The sequence below is a fragment of the Melanostigma gelatinosum genome, assembly GCF_949748355.1.
Source record: "Melanostigma gelatinosum genome assembly, chromosome: 13".
NCBI lineage: Eukaryota > Metazoa > Chordata > Actinopteri > Perciformes > Zoarcidae > Melanostigma > Melanostigma gelatinosum.
In genome coordinates this window covers 7,536,823-7,555,897 of record NC_136646.1, presented here as the reverse complement: position 1 = coordinate 7,555,897, position 19,075 = coordinate 7,536,823, and the positions used below count along the sequence as shown (strand labels likewise).

The 19,075-nt window shown below is 47.3% G+C and overlaps 1 protein-coding gene across 4 annotated transcripts in view; it reads right to left on the bottom strand.

Annotated features, from left to right (window-relative positions):
- The window catches only part of nfixb (nuclear factor I/Xb), a 140,227-nt gene that overhangs the window by 78,601 nt on the left and 42,551 nt on the right, over window positions 1–19,075 (bottom strand). For all 4 annotated transcript variants that reach the window (XM_079282046.1, XM_079282047.1, XM_079282048.1 and 1 more), the window contains one exon: window positions 15,710–16,241. In XM_079282046.1, coding sequence (XP_079138172.1) covers window positions 15,710–16,241 — 532 coding nt within the window. The remainder of the gene's footprint in view (window positions 1–15,709; window positions 16,242–19,075) is intronic.

Below are 19,075 nucleotides of genomic sequence, written 5' to 3'. Positions count from 1 at the left end.
TTTGTGGGCGAAGGCAGAGGTGTAGCCTGTAACCTTTCATGGAACCATCTTGAAAAACTTAAAAATGTTCTGGTTTCCTTTTTTTTGCCATGTATGCACACAACGCACACATTCGAGCGCGTAGCCATATGGAAGACAGCGTAACACCCAGTTCAGCTGTTTTCAATAGTTGCCTGTCACGATGAGTCATCGGTTCATCAGCTGCAGCTTGTCATCAGCTTGCCAAAATCAGCCAGCACATCCCAGTGCAGAAGGGAATGCACTCTGTGGAAGCTAGCTGGTGAGAAAGCAACAGCTAGCCTTAGCTAAAGCTAAACTTACTTTCTCCCCCCCCCCCCCCCCCACTCATAGCGAAATATCCATTTTGACGAACTGACAGGTTGGTCGTTAGTGATTCCACCTAACTTTAAAAGGGTAGGAACAGAATATGGAGGAAAGGAACGGCTAAACTAGTTCTGCTATAAAGGCATCCGGCCGAGCTCAGCATAGAATCAAATACCGTCATCTCCAGTTCAAGTGAATTTCATGTGATTTGGTGGGGTTAAGTTAACCCTTGAAGTATTCCCTATAAACAGATATTTGCATATAAATGCAGAATCTTTACGCACCGCGACAAGATGTTGGTAGCGGAAGCGCTCATATTTCCAAGAAGTATCGACCAATCATGTTTAAGCAGGCTTTGCAGTGGAGGAAAAAAGAGGCAGAAAACAATCTTGGAACCCATTAATTATCGCCTGATGACGATTTAGCTTCATATTAGCTCGGCTAGGTGGCTAATTGTGACAAAATCTGGTCTTAGACGTCCTTTTACCTCCATATTTGCGTCTCAAGTTGCTCATCAGATTGTAAACAATGACCAGCGTACGAAAGAAGACATCTTGGCCAGGATATCCATTATCCGCTGGCTACTATGGAACCCCGGAAGTATTGGCTGGTGCTCCCAGAGGCTAAATAGTCGCGAGACCGATAGCCGTTGGTTACGTTCTGCCCGGCAATAGCTACAATACATCTTTTCAGGCCACCTTTGTGCAGCAGAAACAACATCGATATGTCACATTCTAAGTTGATATGTGTTAGCTCATTATTCATCCAGCAGTTAAAGAGCAATTCTCTCACTACAAACGACCTTTTGTACTTGACATACAGCTGTCATGTGATCCATTCTAAAAATTCATAACCTATTTAAATGTTAGCTATTTGCACTGGATGAGCTGACGGTAGGCTATCTCAGAACCTGCGTTTTGTTTTGGATACTTTCTAACCGTAAAAAAACCCACTTCTGGCAGCCTGTGGTTGCTCCCGGGCCTAGCGGTGGTGAGCTCTGCACGGACGGAGAGCCAGGCCTGCCTGTTTGTATTGGCCGACTCTCAGCATTCCACATGTCTTTGTGATTTTCAGCTCCCCTGACCTCAGGACACCCTCCACGCTACTGTAAGTCATACTCACACCAGGAGCACAGATGGATCGGGAGGGAACGCTCCAATCCTATCGGTGCTTGGCTGGTTTCTACGGGCACAAGTCATGACAAACACAGGCCGCGCTGCAGCTGCCGCCGTCAAATATGATCATCGTTAGCATCGGCATTGTTTTGTTTCAGAAAGTCAATGAACATCTACAGTTTGAGGTCCTCTATTGGAAATAAATCCAATAAGTTATTATGTTATTCCTGCTTCCCTTATTATCAACAAATACAATGAATCAGTTGGCTGTTCTGAGTCACTGCAGTGACCCATGTGGGCTGCATCCTTGTTGCTCTTACGCAATGCTAGCAGGGGAAGTCACGGGGCTTCCAAAGAAAATGAAAGTAGGAGCTAACAAAGTTAGAGGTGCTAATCACAGACTATCGCTAACGGCCTGGTCGGGGGGGGTAAATGAGGAAGAGCCGGATTCCATCTCACTCCAACGGCACCCGCATCAGTTCATACTACGTGTGGAGCTGAATCAAATGCTCTTTAACCAAATATGTTCAGATGCCTGAACACGGCATGATTATTATTCTTTAAGAAACATTAATTCTGTTTGTTTTTGAAAACCTTGTAGTTAAAGGGTTAGATTAGCAATTTCCCCTTTAATTTAATTTGGTGTTATTTTCCTATTTCTATGTGCAGTCTTTGTTGAGAAATTGTCAATAAGGACCGAAATAAATTATTTCTAGTATTATCACTGTTAATAATGATAATAATAATAATCCAACATAAAAAAAAATAAAGGAAGTGAATGCCAGATGTGCGTCAAGTTTACTAAATAACACAAAAAAAGAAAACAAAATGCTTTGTAAAATATTTTGTAAACTGTAAATATTTTTTCAAAAATGTCAGCACTCAAATGTGTATAAGTGGGCTCTTGAGCGTGCATAGATTCTGTTCTTCCCCAAGAACAATAAGAATGAATAAGACAAACAAACATTCAAACGCTGGTGAATGTCAGAATCTCTGTGTGTTTTAAGAAGACGTGTCTTCTCTATAGCGGCTGGTGATTGAGGCCCATTGACTTTACGGGCAGAGCCGGTCGCTGCATGTTGACACAACAGTGTCGCTGTCACCTTGCCCTACTGCTCCACATCCGTCACCTCGACTGACCCGGCGGGGCGATTAGCGACACGAGGGATGACGGCTCCCTCGGGTTTAAAGGCGTTTTAAAAAGGTGAGGAGAAGGTAGACAAAGATAAGGAGAGAGAAAGTGTGGCAAGTTAGGAAACAAGGAAACGGTGCATGCAGAAGATTAGGATGCGGCGCGGAGGTGATTAGGGTGAGAGGGAGGGAGGGAGGGAGGGGGAGAGTGCTTCTAGCCAAATTAAGGAACAAGCGGCACCTTGGGGCTGATCTGAACAGGATTTACCTGTTGCCGTCCCCGGGTGACTCGCTTCACTCATTTACCGAGCACCGCAGCAGGGCCTTGACTCCCAAACATCTCGTTAATTAAAGGTGCAGATATGCAAATCATCCTGGTGTGTGTGTGTGTGTGTGTGTGTCTCCTCGTGCACAACTCTCCATTTCTTTTACTGAATCATCTGACACCCCTCGCCTTTAATCAGTGTCTCCTGGAAGCCGTAAACACACAGTTAAAGTTTTAAACATTCTCATATGTGTACGTTAGAGTGCTGCTCTAACAGAGAGCTCTCTGTTACGCCTACGTGAACCCGATCACCGCTTACTGTATGCCTGAGGGGGCGGGGCCTTGGCTCGGCCCCGGTTTATTCAACTTCCGCCAGTGGAATAATAAATTACGACCTACGATAAACAAACCGTACCGTCATAAATCCTCGAAGCACAACAGTGGGGCTGACGGGTGAGTGGGGGGGGTGGAGGGGCGAGGGCAGAGAGGGGAATGTTCTGTGAACTAGTTAACAAGTTACTCGACATATGAACATACGCGGGGGCGCACGCATCCGGGGGGGGGGGTTACCCTGCAGTTACCAACCCGATTATTCAATAAACCAAAGAAAACAATAACTGTCAGCCAGTCGACAACAGCTTGGAACAACGGCTGGACCGGCTCCATCTCCCAGTTCGTACCTCTGCAAGCGGAGAACAAACTGTCTACTGCACTGAACCCCCCCCCCCATCTCTCGAAAAAAAGAAGAAGAAAAAAACACATATATATCCACCCTTTTGCCCTGGGGATGTGTGTCAGGATGGGTTACACACTAAAAACAAACAGGCGTCCCCGTTGCAACAGCGAGAAGAGAAATGGATGTGGGTTTGGACGAGGCGGGAGAGGGAGGAATGGAGGCAGGGATCGGGGGCATGCATGAGAGAGAGAAAAGGGGGAGGGGGGTGGGGGGGAGGCGCAGAGCAAGAGAGTGAAAGTTGTCATAAAATCGACAATAATAAGAGGCCTTCGGTGCCACCCGGAGACCACATCAGGGCTTCTGTAATGACAGGCTGCGTGGAACACATGTCCGCCTGAGTGAGGGGGTGTGTGCGTGCGTCTTTGCGTGTGCACCCTTCTGTCAGAGCTAAAAGAAAATTATCTTTTTTTTTTAAATGGCTTAGTTAACCAGAGTAATATTATTCCCTGCATGGACACATGCACAGTACATCATACGTACCGCAAAGCCTCACTCGACAGGCACAGATTGTACACGTGCGGCCTTCAAATTTAGACTGGACCAGGCGATGTCGGTACATGTGTACTTTACAGCACAGTGGTTTTTACATTTGTTTAAAGGGAACACATCAAAGTCATCTTCAGGTCCATACTTGTACTTTGGGTGCCTACTAGAACATGTTTACATGCTTAAATGTTCCTTAAGCACAGTATTTTTTCCACACTGTCTGCCAGAACTTACCTGTATTATCTCTGTGTCTGAAACGCTCCATTTTAGCGCCTGTCTCTTTAAGAACCCTTTCCTGAAAAAAAAAGCCTGGTCTGCTCTGATTGGCTTGAGAGAAAAATATGGCGCACCTGTGCAAAGGTAGTTCTTAAGCCGTGGGTGGAGATACTCCGATGGGGGGGCGGTATATTTTAACGAGCCTGCATGTGACATAGGAAGAGGAGCCTAATTTGCTTGGCTTGTTTGATGGTCTTATTTTACAATTTGTGGGTTGGTTGATTTGAAGAAAGAAATCAACCAAATGTTGTGTGGCAGAAATGCTTGATATCCATTTCATATTTCTCATGGTACACCACTAGGTCTGTTATAGCGCTGATATATTTGCTTTTAACGACACATTGGCATTGATGGTTGCTTATCGATCAGCCTCGACTGAAGGCTTGGTCAGTAACTGGAAATACTTGCTCCATCTCTCAATCACCTTCATGAAAGCTCGTAAACCCGACTAGTCCAGGACCGCGTTTCAGTCCAGGCTCCGATGTCAGGCACACCGGCTGAATGTGGGGCAGTGGATCTTTTTCATGGCAGCGGACCGACTGCAGAAATGTGCACCAAGCAGCATAAAGTGTGCTAACATTAGCCACCATTAGCTAGTGATCGTTCAAGACCAAGTAAGGCTGTAGCAGGAGTGAGACAGGTGCTTTTTATTGCTTGTGAATTCAACTTAGCATGGACAGAAAATGTAGTTTATGTTTTCAAAAGCTACATAGGCTATGTCCTAGCATAGCATAGCATCCAGTGCAGCTAGCACGTCGGCTCAGTGGTTCACCTACATAAAGAGAGAAAACAAACAGGCGCTCGGAACGAAAGAAGCCAAAGTAACAGTTGAATATCTTCCAAGAAAAACCTGTGAGCGTTTCCAAAATAAAATCAGCAAAGTTTCATCCTGGAGTGTGATAAACAGTGTGTGTAGGACACGGCTGTTTACCAGAGCAGACCTGGACAAAGAAAAGCCAGACAGGCAGCCGTGGAGCGATGGAGGGACCTAAGGCCAGGAGAGAAAATCCTGTTCTTTTTCACAAACACCTTGTAGGGAAAAAAAAATTGGAAACAAATAGAAAAGCCTGACCACAAAAGAGGCTCTGTGCTTGAGGCTATTCCAGTGAAGGGTTTTAGCCAGGACAGAGAGCACGAGTGAGATGGAAAGACAGAAAGAGAAATGGGAGCTTTATTTGGTTAACAACTTCCACGAATCAGTGTGGGGGAAGAATGTGTGTAATTTAGCTCTGTTTGTTTTGCATTAGCGTATAAAATATGTCGCGATTACTTCATCACACATCTAAAGCCCAGTGAAAGGGAGACGGGCGAGAGCTGAGGTTGTCAGCACAGGTTGTTCTTTTTGTAAGTTGGGTTTCGGGTAACATATCGAATGTGTCTCACTGGGACAGCAGCTTCAGGAAAGCACAGTGAAGCTCCCAAATATAAAAAAAACACGAAATCAATGCTACAATGCCAAACAAAACCATTTGGCAAAAAGATGAAGATGTAGAGCAGTGGTTCACAACCTTTTTGTAAGAAGTACCACACAGCACTGTAAGCTGTGCTCAAATACTTCTATATCACCATATATTACAACCATTTATCCATTAATTGTAGCTATATCGTAACTATTTCAACTGTTTGTCAATTACTAGCTATTTTAACATTTATCAATTAGTTATTGTATTTGTGCAGCCATTCCTTTGGCTAACCTGTATGCTACTTTTAGCTAACTCTTAAGCAACTTATCTGCTGTGCTGTCAACATGTGCTGCTCCACTATCTCTCCGTGAAGCACGTCTCCAGCTGACTGCAGCAGTACCAGCTGGGGGACAGGCAGCCCTGGTTGGGGTTCACTGATGTGAATGAGGTGGGCATCTTGAAAGCACAACTCAACAGAAGTGATCATGTTGACTGGCCACGGAGTTTGATGAAAAACTGTGAAACAGCAGCAGCGTCAGCCATCTTTAGTTCACTGGGATGATCGTGTCCCTCACCATCAGGCTCTCCCCATGTATCTGCCAGGACTGTGTCGTTTGAAAGACGAAATCTTACGGTCCATCAGAGTGGGGAAAAAACGAATTGTATCACAAACAGAAACCCTGGCCTTGGAGTAATCACATTAGCCTGTGTTTTTAGGCCGTGATGGAGGGAAACCCCCTTTGGATGTAGGTAGTGGGGATAATGGGACCATTCCCGATGCTTTTCGGAGTGAATGGTATCTCGTTAGGGCCCGTTTTTACAGCCAGGCCAGAGGGGAAAGTGAACTCGGATGAAAAGAACAGAAACAATAAAAGGGGGGAAAAAAAGAAAGAAAGAGCGGATCAGAGATGCTCTCAGGGCCAAAACCGCAGATAAAAATCTAACCGCAGAATGAAGGCCAGATTGCTCTAATTCACTGTCATCTCCAGTGTTTTTTTCTTAACAGAGGGAGAGAGCGGGACAGTGTGGGCCCCTATCCTCCCTCCTTCCCTCCGCGTCCGCCCACAACACACTCCTCCGTTCAGATTTACCGCTCTTAAATTGTTTGCCCTCTGCTTTTAATGGCCATCTCTAGATCATCGGCTCTTAAAATAAACACGGGCGCTTGGATTACCTTCTCTATCACCATTCCGCTGAAGCAGAACGCACTCGCAGGGACCATGCCTCTCTCTCTCTCTCTCTCTCTCTCTCTCTGTGTCTCTCTCTCTGTGTCTCTCTCTGTGTCTCTCTCTCTGTGTCTCTCTCTCTCTCTCTGTACATGTATTCTTGGTGCGCTCCCCCTGTACGTTTGGGTTGCTGGAGGAGAGCCTTAGCATTGAAGACGAGCGGGCAGAAGAATGGAAACTCAAGTGGGGGGCAGAAGCCGGGTGGTCCCGCATCTAATAATACACCGATCAGACGTTACCACACAAAGGGCAAATAGCAGAGTAGATCAGCTCCATCGCTGCTGCTGCTGCTGCTGGGAGACCAGAGAGAGTAAAACACCTAAGAGGTATTCATCGGAAAATTCAGACCCTACAACTTCCCGATTTCAAAATAAATTGCAGATGATTTCTGAGCGACAGATTGCGAGTCGAGGACCAGCGAGGGGGGCCGAGTTGAGGCCCGGTTCACCTTCCCTCCGAGGCCTGCAGCAGGATGGCTGGGTCACATCAGAGCATGCGTGTAATTGTGGCACGTTTGCGTCCTAAAAGTGGTCGCGTCTCCTCGCCTCCACACCTCGTCAGGCACCAGGTGTGACGGGGGGGTCGGGGGTTCAGGTGCCCGGGTGAGTCCGGAGAGAACGCTCATGTGCTCCGCTGCAAACCGCGTTTGTTGTCGCTCGGCCTGCTTCCGAGGCGCACATGAGCGGACGCGCGGAGGCGAGCAAAACACCTAAAAAGCAGACTTCACACGCTCCGCTCCTGCATTGTGGACTTGAAGAGAAGCCGCATGGGGACGCAGGCTTAATCTTTGCGGAGGGGGGAAAAAAAGCAGACTGCATTTGAAAAATAAAACAGGAAGGGGATGCAGGCTCGTGTTTATGGACGATAACAATTTCAGTCGGCCAGCTCGCGAGCAACGATTGTATTCGTATGCGGATACAGAGTGCTGTGACCTCGCCCTTTCCCATAGCACACCTTTATAGACCGCACTGAGCGGGATTGGGGAGTGACGATAACAAATCACTGCCCTGCTTTATGGGAAACAATCAGAGGCTACAGGTGGATGCAGGGGGGGGGAGGAGCCTGATGGATAAACGTAAATACGAAACGCTACGCTTTGAATATTTTGCTTCGTAACGGTAGATGACCGGCAAATTTGCAACAGTTGCAGAACTTCTTCAATAAAAAGGGTTTTGCAGGCAGAGGTCCTGTTGACCCAGAGCAGCACAACGCGATAGGTCGATGCCTTTAAAGCTCGGAAAAAATCAACCTCATTCCGGAAAAAAAGGCGTATCTTATTCACGCGTAATATTCACATTCAGTGTGAGCTGATGACGCGTTTCAGAAGACGGTTGGACTGAGCATTACCTCTGTTTGGGGCTACAACAAACTGTTATGCTCTATATCTGTGTGGTGCTCTCAGGACTTGTTACGTAGCTCCACTCTTGCAAAATCCCAAATAAGTATGTTTGGATTTCTATCGATTGTTAAAAACAGGAAGTTTGACCTCCATGTGTGGACCAACACTATGTAGCAGGACGGACTGTCCTCCTATTAGTCAAAAGGAGCAGACAAAGGGAATAAAGGACTTCATACAACGCCAATGTAACGTCAAACGTGAGCTACTTCCTTCCACATCACCTTCATCACATGTGCGAGTGCGGGTTGTGTCTAACGAGAGGGTCAGCACTTTAATGCGTTTCTACCTATCAGGGTTTTAAAGAAGGTCGTGAGAAAAGCAGACAAACATTCGAAGAGGAAACTGATTTTACAAACAGGTTATATTGTATTCAGCGGGGATCTAATGTTTGATCTCACAGGCTGCCCTGCTCTGTAAATGATGAATTATATCTGAGCGACTTCTTAGCTTAGAGGATAACACTCCAGCGTAAGCCCCCTGGACTGAACTAAGCCCGACAAAATGTGAGAATAACTTCAATATCGGCTCTAAAGCTACAATTTGACTTTTTTATATGACTCACTTGGTCCACGTCCAATATATATATATGTACGTATACATCCAGGACGAGTATATCGACACGCAAAGGAAATCGAACATCCTTCTTTTTTCCTCAAAGAAACACAGACGACTAGTTTGAAATATGAAAAACCCATTGACTTACAGTTAGCACGTAGCGGCTAGCTGTGACGGCACTTTGTTTACCGGGCTGCGATGCCCTCTACGGAGCGGATTCCTGTGGCAGAGCTCGGTGCTCCTGTTGCCCCCCCCCCCCCACGGAAACGGGGTGCCGCCGACACCGCCTGGATGTCACCCAGGAGAGGTGGCCATGGCAACACTATGCTACCCATTTACACGCTGGAGCGTGATCGCTTCTTTGTGAGGTTTAAGTCTACAACATTCCCCCCCCCAGGACATAACCATACCAAATGTAGATATCTGTAATGTTGGACATGTGTTATTCAGATCGACAAATCCCAAACAAACGAGAGCAATTTCACAAACTTCTCTCCCCGTAATCTTTTCCATATTTCTACCGCTCACCAGGGAGGGGGGGGGGGAGAGAGAGAGAGAGAGAGAGAGAGAAAAAACGGGTTGTTTTTCTATCTTTTATGAAATGTATGCGCCAAAGCTGCCAATAACAATTCAAATGAGTCGGACGGTAGAGTTGAGCGCCCGACAGTTGACGGGTATAATGAGAAGCAAGGCGGACGTGTCAGGTGACTGTTTTCTGTTGTTGTTGTTGTTAAAGCTGGACATAGCCCCGCCCCAAAAGAGTGTCCTCGGAGGTCGTGTGAAGAGACCTGAGTGAAGAGGGGGGGCTAAAGAAGAAGAAAGAAAAGAAAAAGTCCAAATCAGCTGGAAAAACAAAGATAATTCTGGACTTCTTGCTGAAGCTACAGGAAGCTGTTGTGGTTCTTATTGCCGTCAAGTCTTCCTCAACACGCCTCCTTTATTCCCTCCAGCGGTTCGCTCAAAGTGTACATCCCTCTCGACGCTTCTTTGTCCTCGTCAGAGCGTTTATTCTGTTGATTTCCAATTAATTGGAACATTTTTGCCGGCAAACATGGAAGTGGTCACGTCAGCGCCCGGTCAACAACCCGCCCAGGAGTGGAGCTTTAGTGACGACGGCGATGTGTTTAAGCACATCACACGCACAACGGTGGAGAGACAGAGAAGCTCAGTTTACCATCAAATATGTAAAGAACAAAACAATGCAAAAGAATAAAGGAAGGAGAGTTGCACCACTGAGAACAGGGACCCCCCCCACCACCGACCCCATACATTCACTCTTGTTATTTCAAGGGGAACAAAAGCAGGGGCTCTCGAGGTCATGGGTGGATCCATGCAAAAGGGAAGAAAGGAGTCCTGCTCCTGGTCCGGGTCCTGAATAGGGGCCTTTCACACTCAGAGGGGCCTGTTTGCTCTCCCGCAATAATGGCTCTAATTTTTTGATCATTATTGAGTAATTCCATCCGAAGCCCCCCCCGCGCCCCGGCATTTAACGCTTCCTCCCGTCACTCACAGCACCTCGGCCTTGTCCCGCACACGTTAAACCCATCAGTACCTTCACCCTGCTCTGCCTGTACAAACAACCCACGAAGAAGACGTCAAACGGAAGACAAAAGGGCAGAAATTAGAGTCACGTAGAAAGAGAAATTCATTCAGCGTTGTTCATTTGAAAGGATTTCTTTTTTGGGGGGGGGGGGGGGGGTCCACATGTGGAATCGTTCTCTCCTCGGATTGGAGAGGAGCAGCGCTTCATCCTCCATTTTGTTTTGGACCTGCATCCAGAGCAGCACCATCACACCGAGTAACAGCATTCGCTCTGCTCATAGAAGAAGCCGGTGGAAAATATTTTGAAGGAAAAAGAAAAGAAAGAACAGCGATCTGGTAAAACGATAGCCGTTTCATTCCAACGCGGCTCCACACAACTCGGAATGAAGCTCGCTTTTTCCGGGCGAAAAATTTAAAACAATCCATAGGAGTGGATGTAAGGGGCGCAAGGGGACGAGCAGAGGGGACGAGGTGTTAAGCGTAAAATGGGGATATATGAGGGAGGGGGAAGGGGTGGAAAGAAAATGTTAAAATGAGAGAAAGAAAAGGATCAGAAGGAGAGAAGTTGGCAGAGACTGTGTCGGTTTGAAAAAAGCTGGCACTTCCTAAACGGAGCTGCAGCTCCGGGTGCCGAGCGCTGCCAACCAGCCCCACCAGCCTGAATCTGTGCCCCCCCCCCCCCTCTCTTTGTTTCCGCCGTGGCATTCTGCATCATCCCCATTCTCCACTTTATATCAGCGCTCAGTATCACTCCAGCAGCACTGACTGACATTTATTACCATCAAATGAGACAATAAGGCGAACACATTTGAAAAAAGGTTTTCATTATTAGCGTTCATTTCAAGGATTTGATTTTCAATGTGAGAGGATTTTTTGTGTATGAATGTTTTGTTTTAATTTGAGACATTTTTTTAAATGAAACAGAAAAAGCCACAAGGAGGGGGGACGAGGGGGACGGGGATCCGGCCCGTTTTTGTTTTTTCCCTCCTATGGGAAGAGCAATTACAGGGCAGCCTCCCTCTGCGCTCTGCTCCACCGGACCGAGGTGCGGGGTCGGACCGGTCCAGTAAAAGAGATTCTCTCTCTCTCTCTCTCTCTCTCTCTCTCTCTCTCTCTCTCTCTCGCCTGAGATGCGTATGTTTTTAAGGGACGGACGGATTTCTGGCCTGGCGCCTGTACAGAGAGAGACGAGGACCTGGTCATGCTAATTTGCACGCTGAAACCGGACCAAAAAAATACAAACGCACAAAGGAACCGGAGGGAAAATGTGCTCCTGTTTTGTCGGAGAAAATCCATCCAGGAACACATTCAAATCAATGCATTTCGATTTTCCTGCGTGCGTTTGCTGTATTCATTCATGGTGTAATGCGTATAATTAAGCAAATGAGAATCAAATACATTTCTCTTTCTTAAATGTCAGCATAACAACAAAAAAGGTGAACTGAGCTGAGCTGCTAAATTGCTAAAGAGACACCACCGCGTTTATTTATTAACCTTAATTACACAAAATAATTAAAAATCACTGTACAGTGAAATTGGGAAATAAAGCTAATCCATGTCGCCCACAATGGGCACTTTCTGGTACGAGGCCCTTCTTCTATTCGCAGAGCTCAGACCTGACCGTTGTTTCAAATTAGATTTAATTCAATCATATACTCTGTCTTTTGTGCATCTCTCCCAGTATTATTCACTAAACTGGGTAATTAGAGCGAGTGGGGAGCGGCTTGGCCTGCTATCGAGAGCTGCTCAGCGGTCGGACCTATAGAGGTGCAGAGCTGAGAGAGAAGTAAAGGTCAGCGTAGCGGCTCGGCCCTCTTTCACCACATTCATTTGGAAGCTTCAGATCATACTGAAATAATCTGATGACCAGCGGTTCCTCACACACTCCGCTTTTCTCTTCTCTTTCCCTCCGTCTACGACACACACAGAAAAATAACAACTGGAAACACTGGAGGTTGTGTAAAATGACTGACGCTGTCCCGTCAAACTTTACCAGACGCATTCTTTTTCAAACGACAACAAAAGGCGTAAGAACGTTTTCTGTTGACAAGTATCGGACCTGTTTTTACACACACACACACACACCGGATGCATGCAGCTCCCTCGGTGCCTGCGCTCCCTCTCGTCGGCCCGGGTTACGGACCCCGGTGCCAGAGCTTTTACTTTTCTTCTTCTTTTTTTAATCATTACGATTGTCTCTTTTCTTCCGACTGCAAAACACTGACGGGAGGACATCACCTCCCTGCTGGTGTGATCTTATATTAAAACCTGTTTGGTCTCCTCTTCATTACGGGACTGCATCTGATAACGGCACCTCCCTTTAGGAGCTCAGGATATTGGGCGAACCAGATGAGATGTGCGTTTGATGGATTGGAAGCCTCCCCGTCGACTCCCGTCTTTGTTCATTAAAAAAAAAGATATTCTGACGGCCGATTGTGATGTCGGGACTACTGGTAAAACAAACAAAAAAAACGCAGCCGTCTAGGAAAAATACGGAGCACACTTCTCGAAAAACACGACCCGATCTGGGGGTCTCTAGGTGGAGGAGGGGTCGCGGCAGCCAACTGCCGAGCCGGACTTTAGTTTAGGACAGACGTGTGATCAAACTCCCCCACACCTCTCTCTCTCTTATCTCCATCACATCCTGAACCATTACCGTCGTCATCGAAAATGATAAAGTGATCTGTGTGTGTGTGTGTGTGTGTGTGTGTGTGTGTGTGTGTGTGTGTGTGTGTGTGTGTGTGTGTGTGTGTGTGTGTGTGTGTGTGTGTGTGTGTGTGTGTGTGTGCGGCCAGGTATCTGTCCAAACAACATTTTCGGTTTTGGGACCTCGCTTTCGCAGCTGCAGAGCGGGAGCGCAGATCAGAGCCGAGTGGCTGTGAGTGGTCCCGGGGCCCCGAGTCTATAATTGGATAAAAGCAGAGACACATACTGTACTGTGGAGGAAGCAGAAACAGGGGAGTGGGGGGGGGGGGGATCTCCTGTCAATCATGCCCCTTGCAGCTGGCGACGGTGACATCAGCAAGGACGAGAGAGAGAGAGAGAGAGAACTGAAGCGGCGCAGCGGGAACAGTGGGGGGGGGGGGGCGAGGCGGCCGCGGTCCAACCATCGGCTGGCGACCGACAGCTTCCGCCAAAGACACAGACACCCTGGAAAAGGGGAGCTAAGAATAAAGCTGTAACGCTGCCACCCCCCAAAGGTTAGAGCCAGCGTCTGCCCTTCTGTAAACTCTGGTTAACCCCACACTGCCTCCCGCCACACAGAGCAGCTTTAAACAAGAGCACCTTTCTGTTGCTTATTCTCGGTTCGTTCCTGATGTCGTCTCCAAAGCGCGACTTCATTTACGGCGGACCACAAGCCTTTTTTTTCATTTAAAAAAACACGCTTACAGACGACTCTCGACTGGGAAAAACATATTTTGAAACAGACTCGTGTAAGAATGCTCACATATGTGCAAAAGAAGAAGCACAAACGTCAGTCGGATGAAGGCCAGTGCAGCGTTCGCGTTGGGGGGGCGAGCGGCTGCTGGATTCTGGCACACAGCGGACAAGAAAAAGAAGAAAAGAAATGGAGGCTTTACTCCGAGGGGCACCAGGCCGCCGCGCGGGGAGCTAATCTGAGCCGCGTTTTTTTGCCACGGCGCATTGTGGGACGGGAAGGGGAGGCTCCTGGGGGGGGGGGGGGGGGGGTTACATCACATGGGAAAAAGTACTGAGGTCCTGTAGCTGGAGACCCAGGACAACACACCTGACTCTGCCTGCTGACACCGGACACAGACCGGCTGCTGTCGAGCAGCTTCGCGGTGAAAAGAGGCAAAACATATATTTGCACGTTCTATTTGTTTCTATTGTAAATGAGCACAATTGAGGGATTCGTGTTGTGTAAATATGATTAAAAATAATCACACTGAACAGCTACACATGAGAGCCACTGTTTGCCCGACACACAGCACCCCCGATACACCGTCAACAGCTGGTTCACTGGATTAAAAGCCACCTCTTAATTATTTATATAAAACAGAACCACATGACACACTGCACACCTCCAACAACTATTTAAGTGGATTTTTAGGCAATGAATAATAATTCATATTGAATTTTAGTAGCTTAAAGTGACTAAATATTATATTTTTGTTTTATATCAGAAGAGTTTCTTTCCTTTTTTTTGTTGCAAAAAAACCAAAACACAGTTAATTATTTAATATTATTATTTTAATTTAGTGTTGCTATTTGGTAATAGAAAATCATAACTTAAGTAGGAAATTAAATGTGAGTGTTAATATCTATTTGTTTCCTAACAAACAGAAATATTCCCACCTTTCCGATCGACGGTGCCAACGTGCCCTCGGCAGCTTTGTGTCCACATGACACAGGAATATTTTCGCCGCCTCTATTTTAACTTTAAGGCCACAGCAGGAAACACGTGTGCCGAATATGGAAAAGCAAAACATCTCATAAACAAAAACCGCGCCGCCGCAGACGAAAAGGTCTCAACTGTGTGTGTGTGTGTGTGTGTGTGTGTGCGTGTGTGTGTGGAGAGGCCGAGGCTGCAGACTCTCGCTGCCCCCTAAACTACCTGGGACCGAGCCAGCTGTCACTGAACTCCAGACCACCACACACACACACACACACACTTGCCATAGATACACACCAATCTCACAATAACACACACATGGATACCAAACACATGATACACACACACACACACATACACGTTTACACACGCATGCACACACACACAGATAAACAGGCTCGCAGATGCTTTTGTTTACCCATGTCACCAGAAAACATGCACATTTGGATTTGGACAAATTTGCACACAAATACTTGAACAAATGTACCAACGCAAACAGATCTTGAGGCAAACAAAGGTTTTCAGCCCGGGTGCCAAAATCTCAGAATATCTTTGAAACCAGATAGAAACTGTAGTCTATTTATTTATTTATTTTTAAAGATGATCCTGCGCAGACTGTCACGTTAAATGTCACGTTATCGCTGCCCTGACGGCGCCCATCAAAAGCCTGGCACTGGTTCTTTGTGAAGGGGGGGGAAGGGACAAGGGTCTAATCTGTGACTCGCATGCCAAAGTGTGTGGGACACGTAGCACACCGACCGACCCGCGTGTGTGTGTCTGTGTGTGTGTGTGTGTGTGTGTGTGTGTGTGTGTGCGTGTGTGTGCGTATCAACGGACAAAGTCTCCAGGGGACGTGTGTGTTTGCGGCGTGGGTAGGGTGCACGGTAACACACGTACCTGGTGAGTGGACGAAGTAGGCCAGGTAGAGGTCCAGCTCCTTGACCGCCACTCCGATGTGGTGCGGCTGCACGCACAGGCCGTGGTTGGAGCACTGGGGCGACTTGATCAGCCGCTCGCCATCCGTGCTCTCCAGGGGGCTGCCCTTGAACAGGATGACCATCACCAGGTCCAGCCGCCACACCTTGTCGGCCTGGCGGAGGCAGTCGATGCGGCGGATCTTGCCCTTCTGGTCGGGGTTGGACAGCACGCAGCAGGGGGGCTTCTTCCCCGTGATGGTGAGCACAAAGTCCTCTCGGAACTCCGGCCGGATGTCCTTGCGGAGCTTGGCCAGCAGGCGCGAGGCCCACTTCTGCTTGATCTCCGGCTTCTCGCCGAGCAGCTCGTCCTTCACCGCGCGCTCCTCGTCCTTGGTCATCCTCTTCTCGTGCTTCTTGAAGTACTTGCGCTTGCGGGCCTGCAGGTTGAACCAGGTGTAGGAGAAGGCACGGACATGGGGGAGGAGGGCCTCGATGAAGGGATGAAATTCATCCTGATGGGGGGGAGAGAGGGAGAGAGGGAGAGAGGAGAGAGAGAGAGAGAGAGAGAGAGAGAGAGAGAGAGAGAGAAAGACATGTGTTGTTAGGAGGCTGGAAACAAGGCTTTTAATTTGAAAATCACTCCAATAAAGCTGTGAAAACATTGAGACAATATTAAATAGAAAAAGAGGCAAAAGACTAATTGGGAAAATGTAACACAATATATGAAAATAGTGATTATATTGTTGGAAAATGACATGTTAATTACAATATACTAAAATATCAACAACAAAAAAATTAAAAGGCAATTCAAATAAATATAAAAAATGTAGAAATATTACTACCTATAATAAAAAAATATCAATAAATATGCAGCAATATACAAGAAATCTTAAATGTAAAATGAAAAGCCTCCTTTTTCATAAATAAACACCAAAACATTCAAGACAACAAACAACAAAAGCACAAATTATAATCCAAAGGCAACAGAAAAGCTGAGCCAAGTTGCGCTCCCTGTTTTCTGCTGCAAGAAGAAGAAGAAGAAGAAGAAGAAGAAGAAAAAAGTTGTTCCGCCGCACCGTAATACCTTCACTACATATCTCTGGGCAACAAAGCCCAGATCTCGCCACAGCGCTCCCGTGCCAGGGTTGCCACACACCGGTCGCTCACCGCCGCCAAGCTTTGCCGCCACGAGACCGCTGTTGAAATGTGCAGCTAAGAGATCAGCCATACCATGTCCTATCTCTCGCTGCTATGCATGCAAAGGGGGAGCTCCAACCAGACTCACATTTCCACAACAAACTGAAAGCAGACAGAAATCACCACAGAAAACCACAGTGTGCTAGAGGAAGACAGACGGCCTGGTAGTTACCATTTTGCACTCTCATCATAAATTTGGCACAGCGTTTAAAGTGAAAAAAAATCTCCTGCACCAGTTTTTTTCTTTTTTTTTCTTCTTCTTTCCTCCCGCGCTCCCCAATGTAAAGCAAACGCTGGTTTGGCAGGCTGTGGAAAGTTAGTAGATGAGGGAGGGGGGTTGTAAAAAAATAATAATAATTAGCAGAATATGCTGCTCACTAAAAACAGTGGGCCAAAGTTAAAAAAACACCAAAAACAAGAGTTTAAGGAAGACCACAGCCAGCAAAAAAAACACCAAAGAAAAAGTACAAATATTGTCTAATAAAAAAAGCAATGTTAATATGAGAATTTTTTTTATAAAATCAACAACGGGGATAGATGCACTTGTAAACTGTCCTTTGTGCTTCCCCCCCAAAAAAAGGAAAAAAAGAACCTTGAACAAAAAAAAAAAAATCCTTGGCAAAGTGTAAGTGGTGGTGGTGTCTGTTCTGATCCCTGGGCCGCGGCGGCACAAGACTCACGCACACACACACTCTCTCACACACACACACACGCGCGTGCGTGCGTGCACAGATGGGGGGGCCAGCGAGAGCAGAGCCCAGAGAAGGGAGGACGAGAAGGAAAAAAAAAAACAGAAAAAATAGAGAGCCGAATCAATGTTGGACGAGCGCATGCGACCGCTGGCAGAGCCGAGTGCTGCTTCTTTTTTTCCCTTTTCTCTCCAACTCTCTCTCTCTCTCCGTTTCTCGCTCGCCGTCTCTCGTCCTCTCCGCGTTCTTTTCCCCGACCATTGCTTGAGCCTTTGCCAAGCGCGAGTAGGGCCCACCTATTTGGCAACCAGACGCCTGTAGCCCAGCCAATGCGTTAGCTTCAAGAGCTGAAAGGGAGGGAAAAGAGAAAGGAGGGAGGGAGGGGGTGGCGTAGCGGCAATGATAGGGAGAGAGAGAGAGGGGGGGGGAGGCAAGAGAGCAGGTGGGAGTGTAGGAGAGCAGCCTCATCCCGACCCCGCGCAATTTGCCAAATCGACAAGTTCCACTCTGACACGGAGGCAAAGTTCAAGGGAGCAAGTCGTCTCCTGCACCAATTCCCCAGCAGCCTGCCTCCATCTTTACCATGGCCGCCGCCGCCTCCCCCCTCCTCTCCGTCTCTCCCTCCACCCCTCTCTCCCTGCTTGCATAATGCCACCTTGGCAGAGGATGGCAAAGAGAGGACACGTAGCTCCAAGAATCCCTCCAGACCCCACCGCCGGCAGCTGCTCACAGGGGTTTTTTTTTTTTTTACCACAGCAAACAAAAGATGGAGAAACAAACCCGGGGCGGCCGCACTCCTCCGACTGTGCACAGCAACACAAAATCAATGACAGGATGATTCAGAGGCAGGAAATGGTTAGAAGGGTTTCAAGGGGGAAAACCTGGATTTGCCTGTGCTGCTAAAGCAGCAGATAAAGCGGGAATAAAAAACAAATCTGCCCTGCACCCTTCCCTCCTGGCGAGGGCTTTTTGGGGCGCCGGCGGCTGCCGTGTTGGCTCGTCATGGCGGCAGTGTCATTCAGGGTGGCACCTGCTCCGCAAAATAACAGCTAGTCTGAAGGCAGAATCTGAATCTGGGGAAGGAGCCTTGTGACGGAAAAAATAAACATTAAAAAACGGCGTATTAGTTCATGTGCTCTGCCAGACGAATTGTCGATTTATCGTTGAAGCTCGAGCCTCTCAGCTGTGACGATGAAACCGGGGATCTTTTGGGCAATTCAAAAGAACGTTGGGAATCTGGAAAATCATAAAAGGGTTTTTTTTGTGCCGTCTGGCACTTTTAACGATTAATCGAGATGGCGATCGACAGATGAAGAAAACATCATGAAAGAATATTTGAGCCATGTTTTCGCACATAATTCACGAATTCTGCCCCAGCTCTTCAAGATGACGGGGTGCACATCTTGTAAATTATGACAGAGGTTATTACTGGCGTTCTCGTGTAACAAAACAAAAGGCAG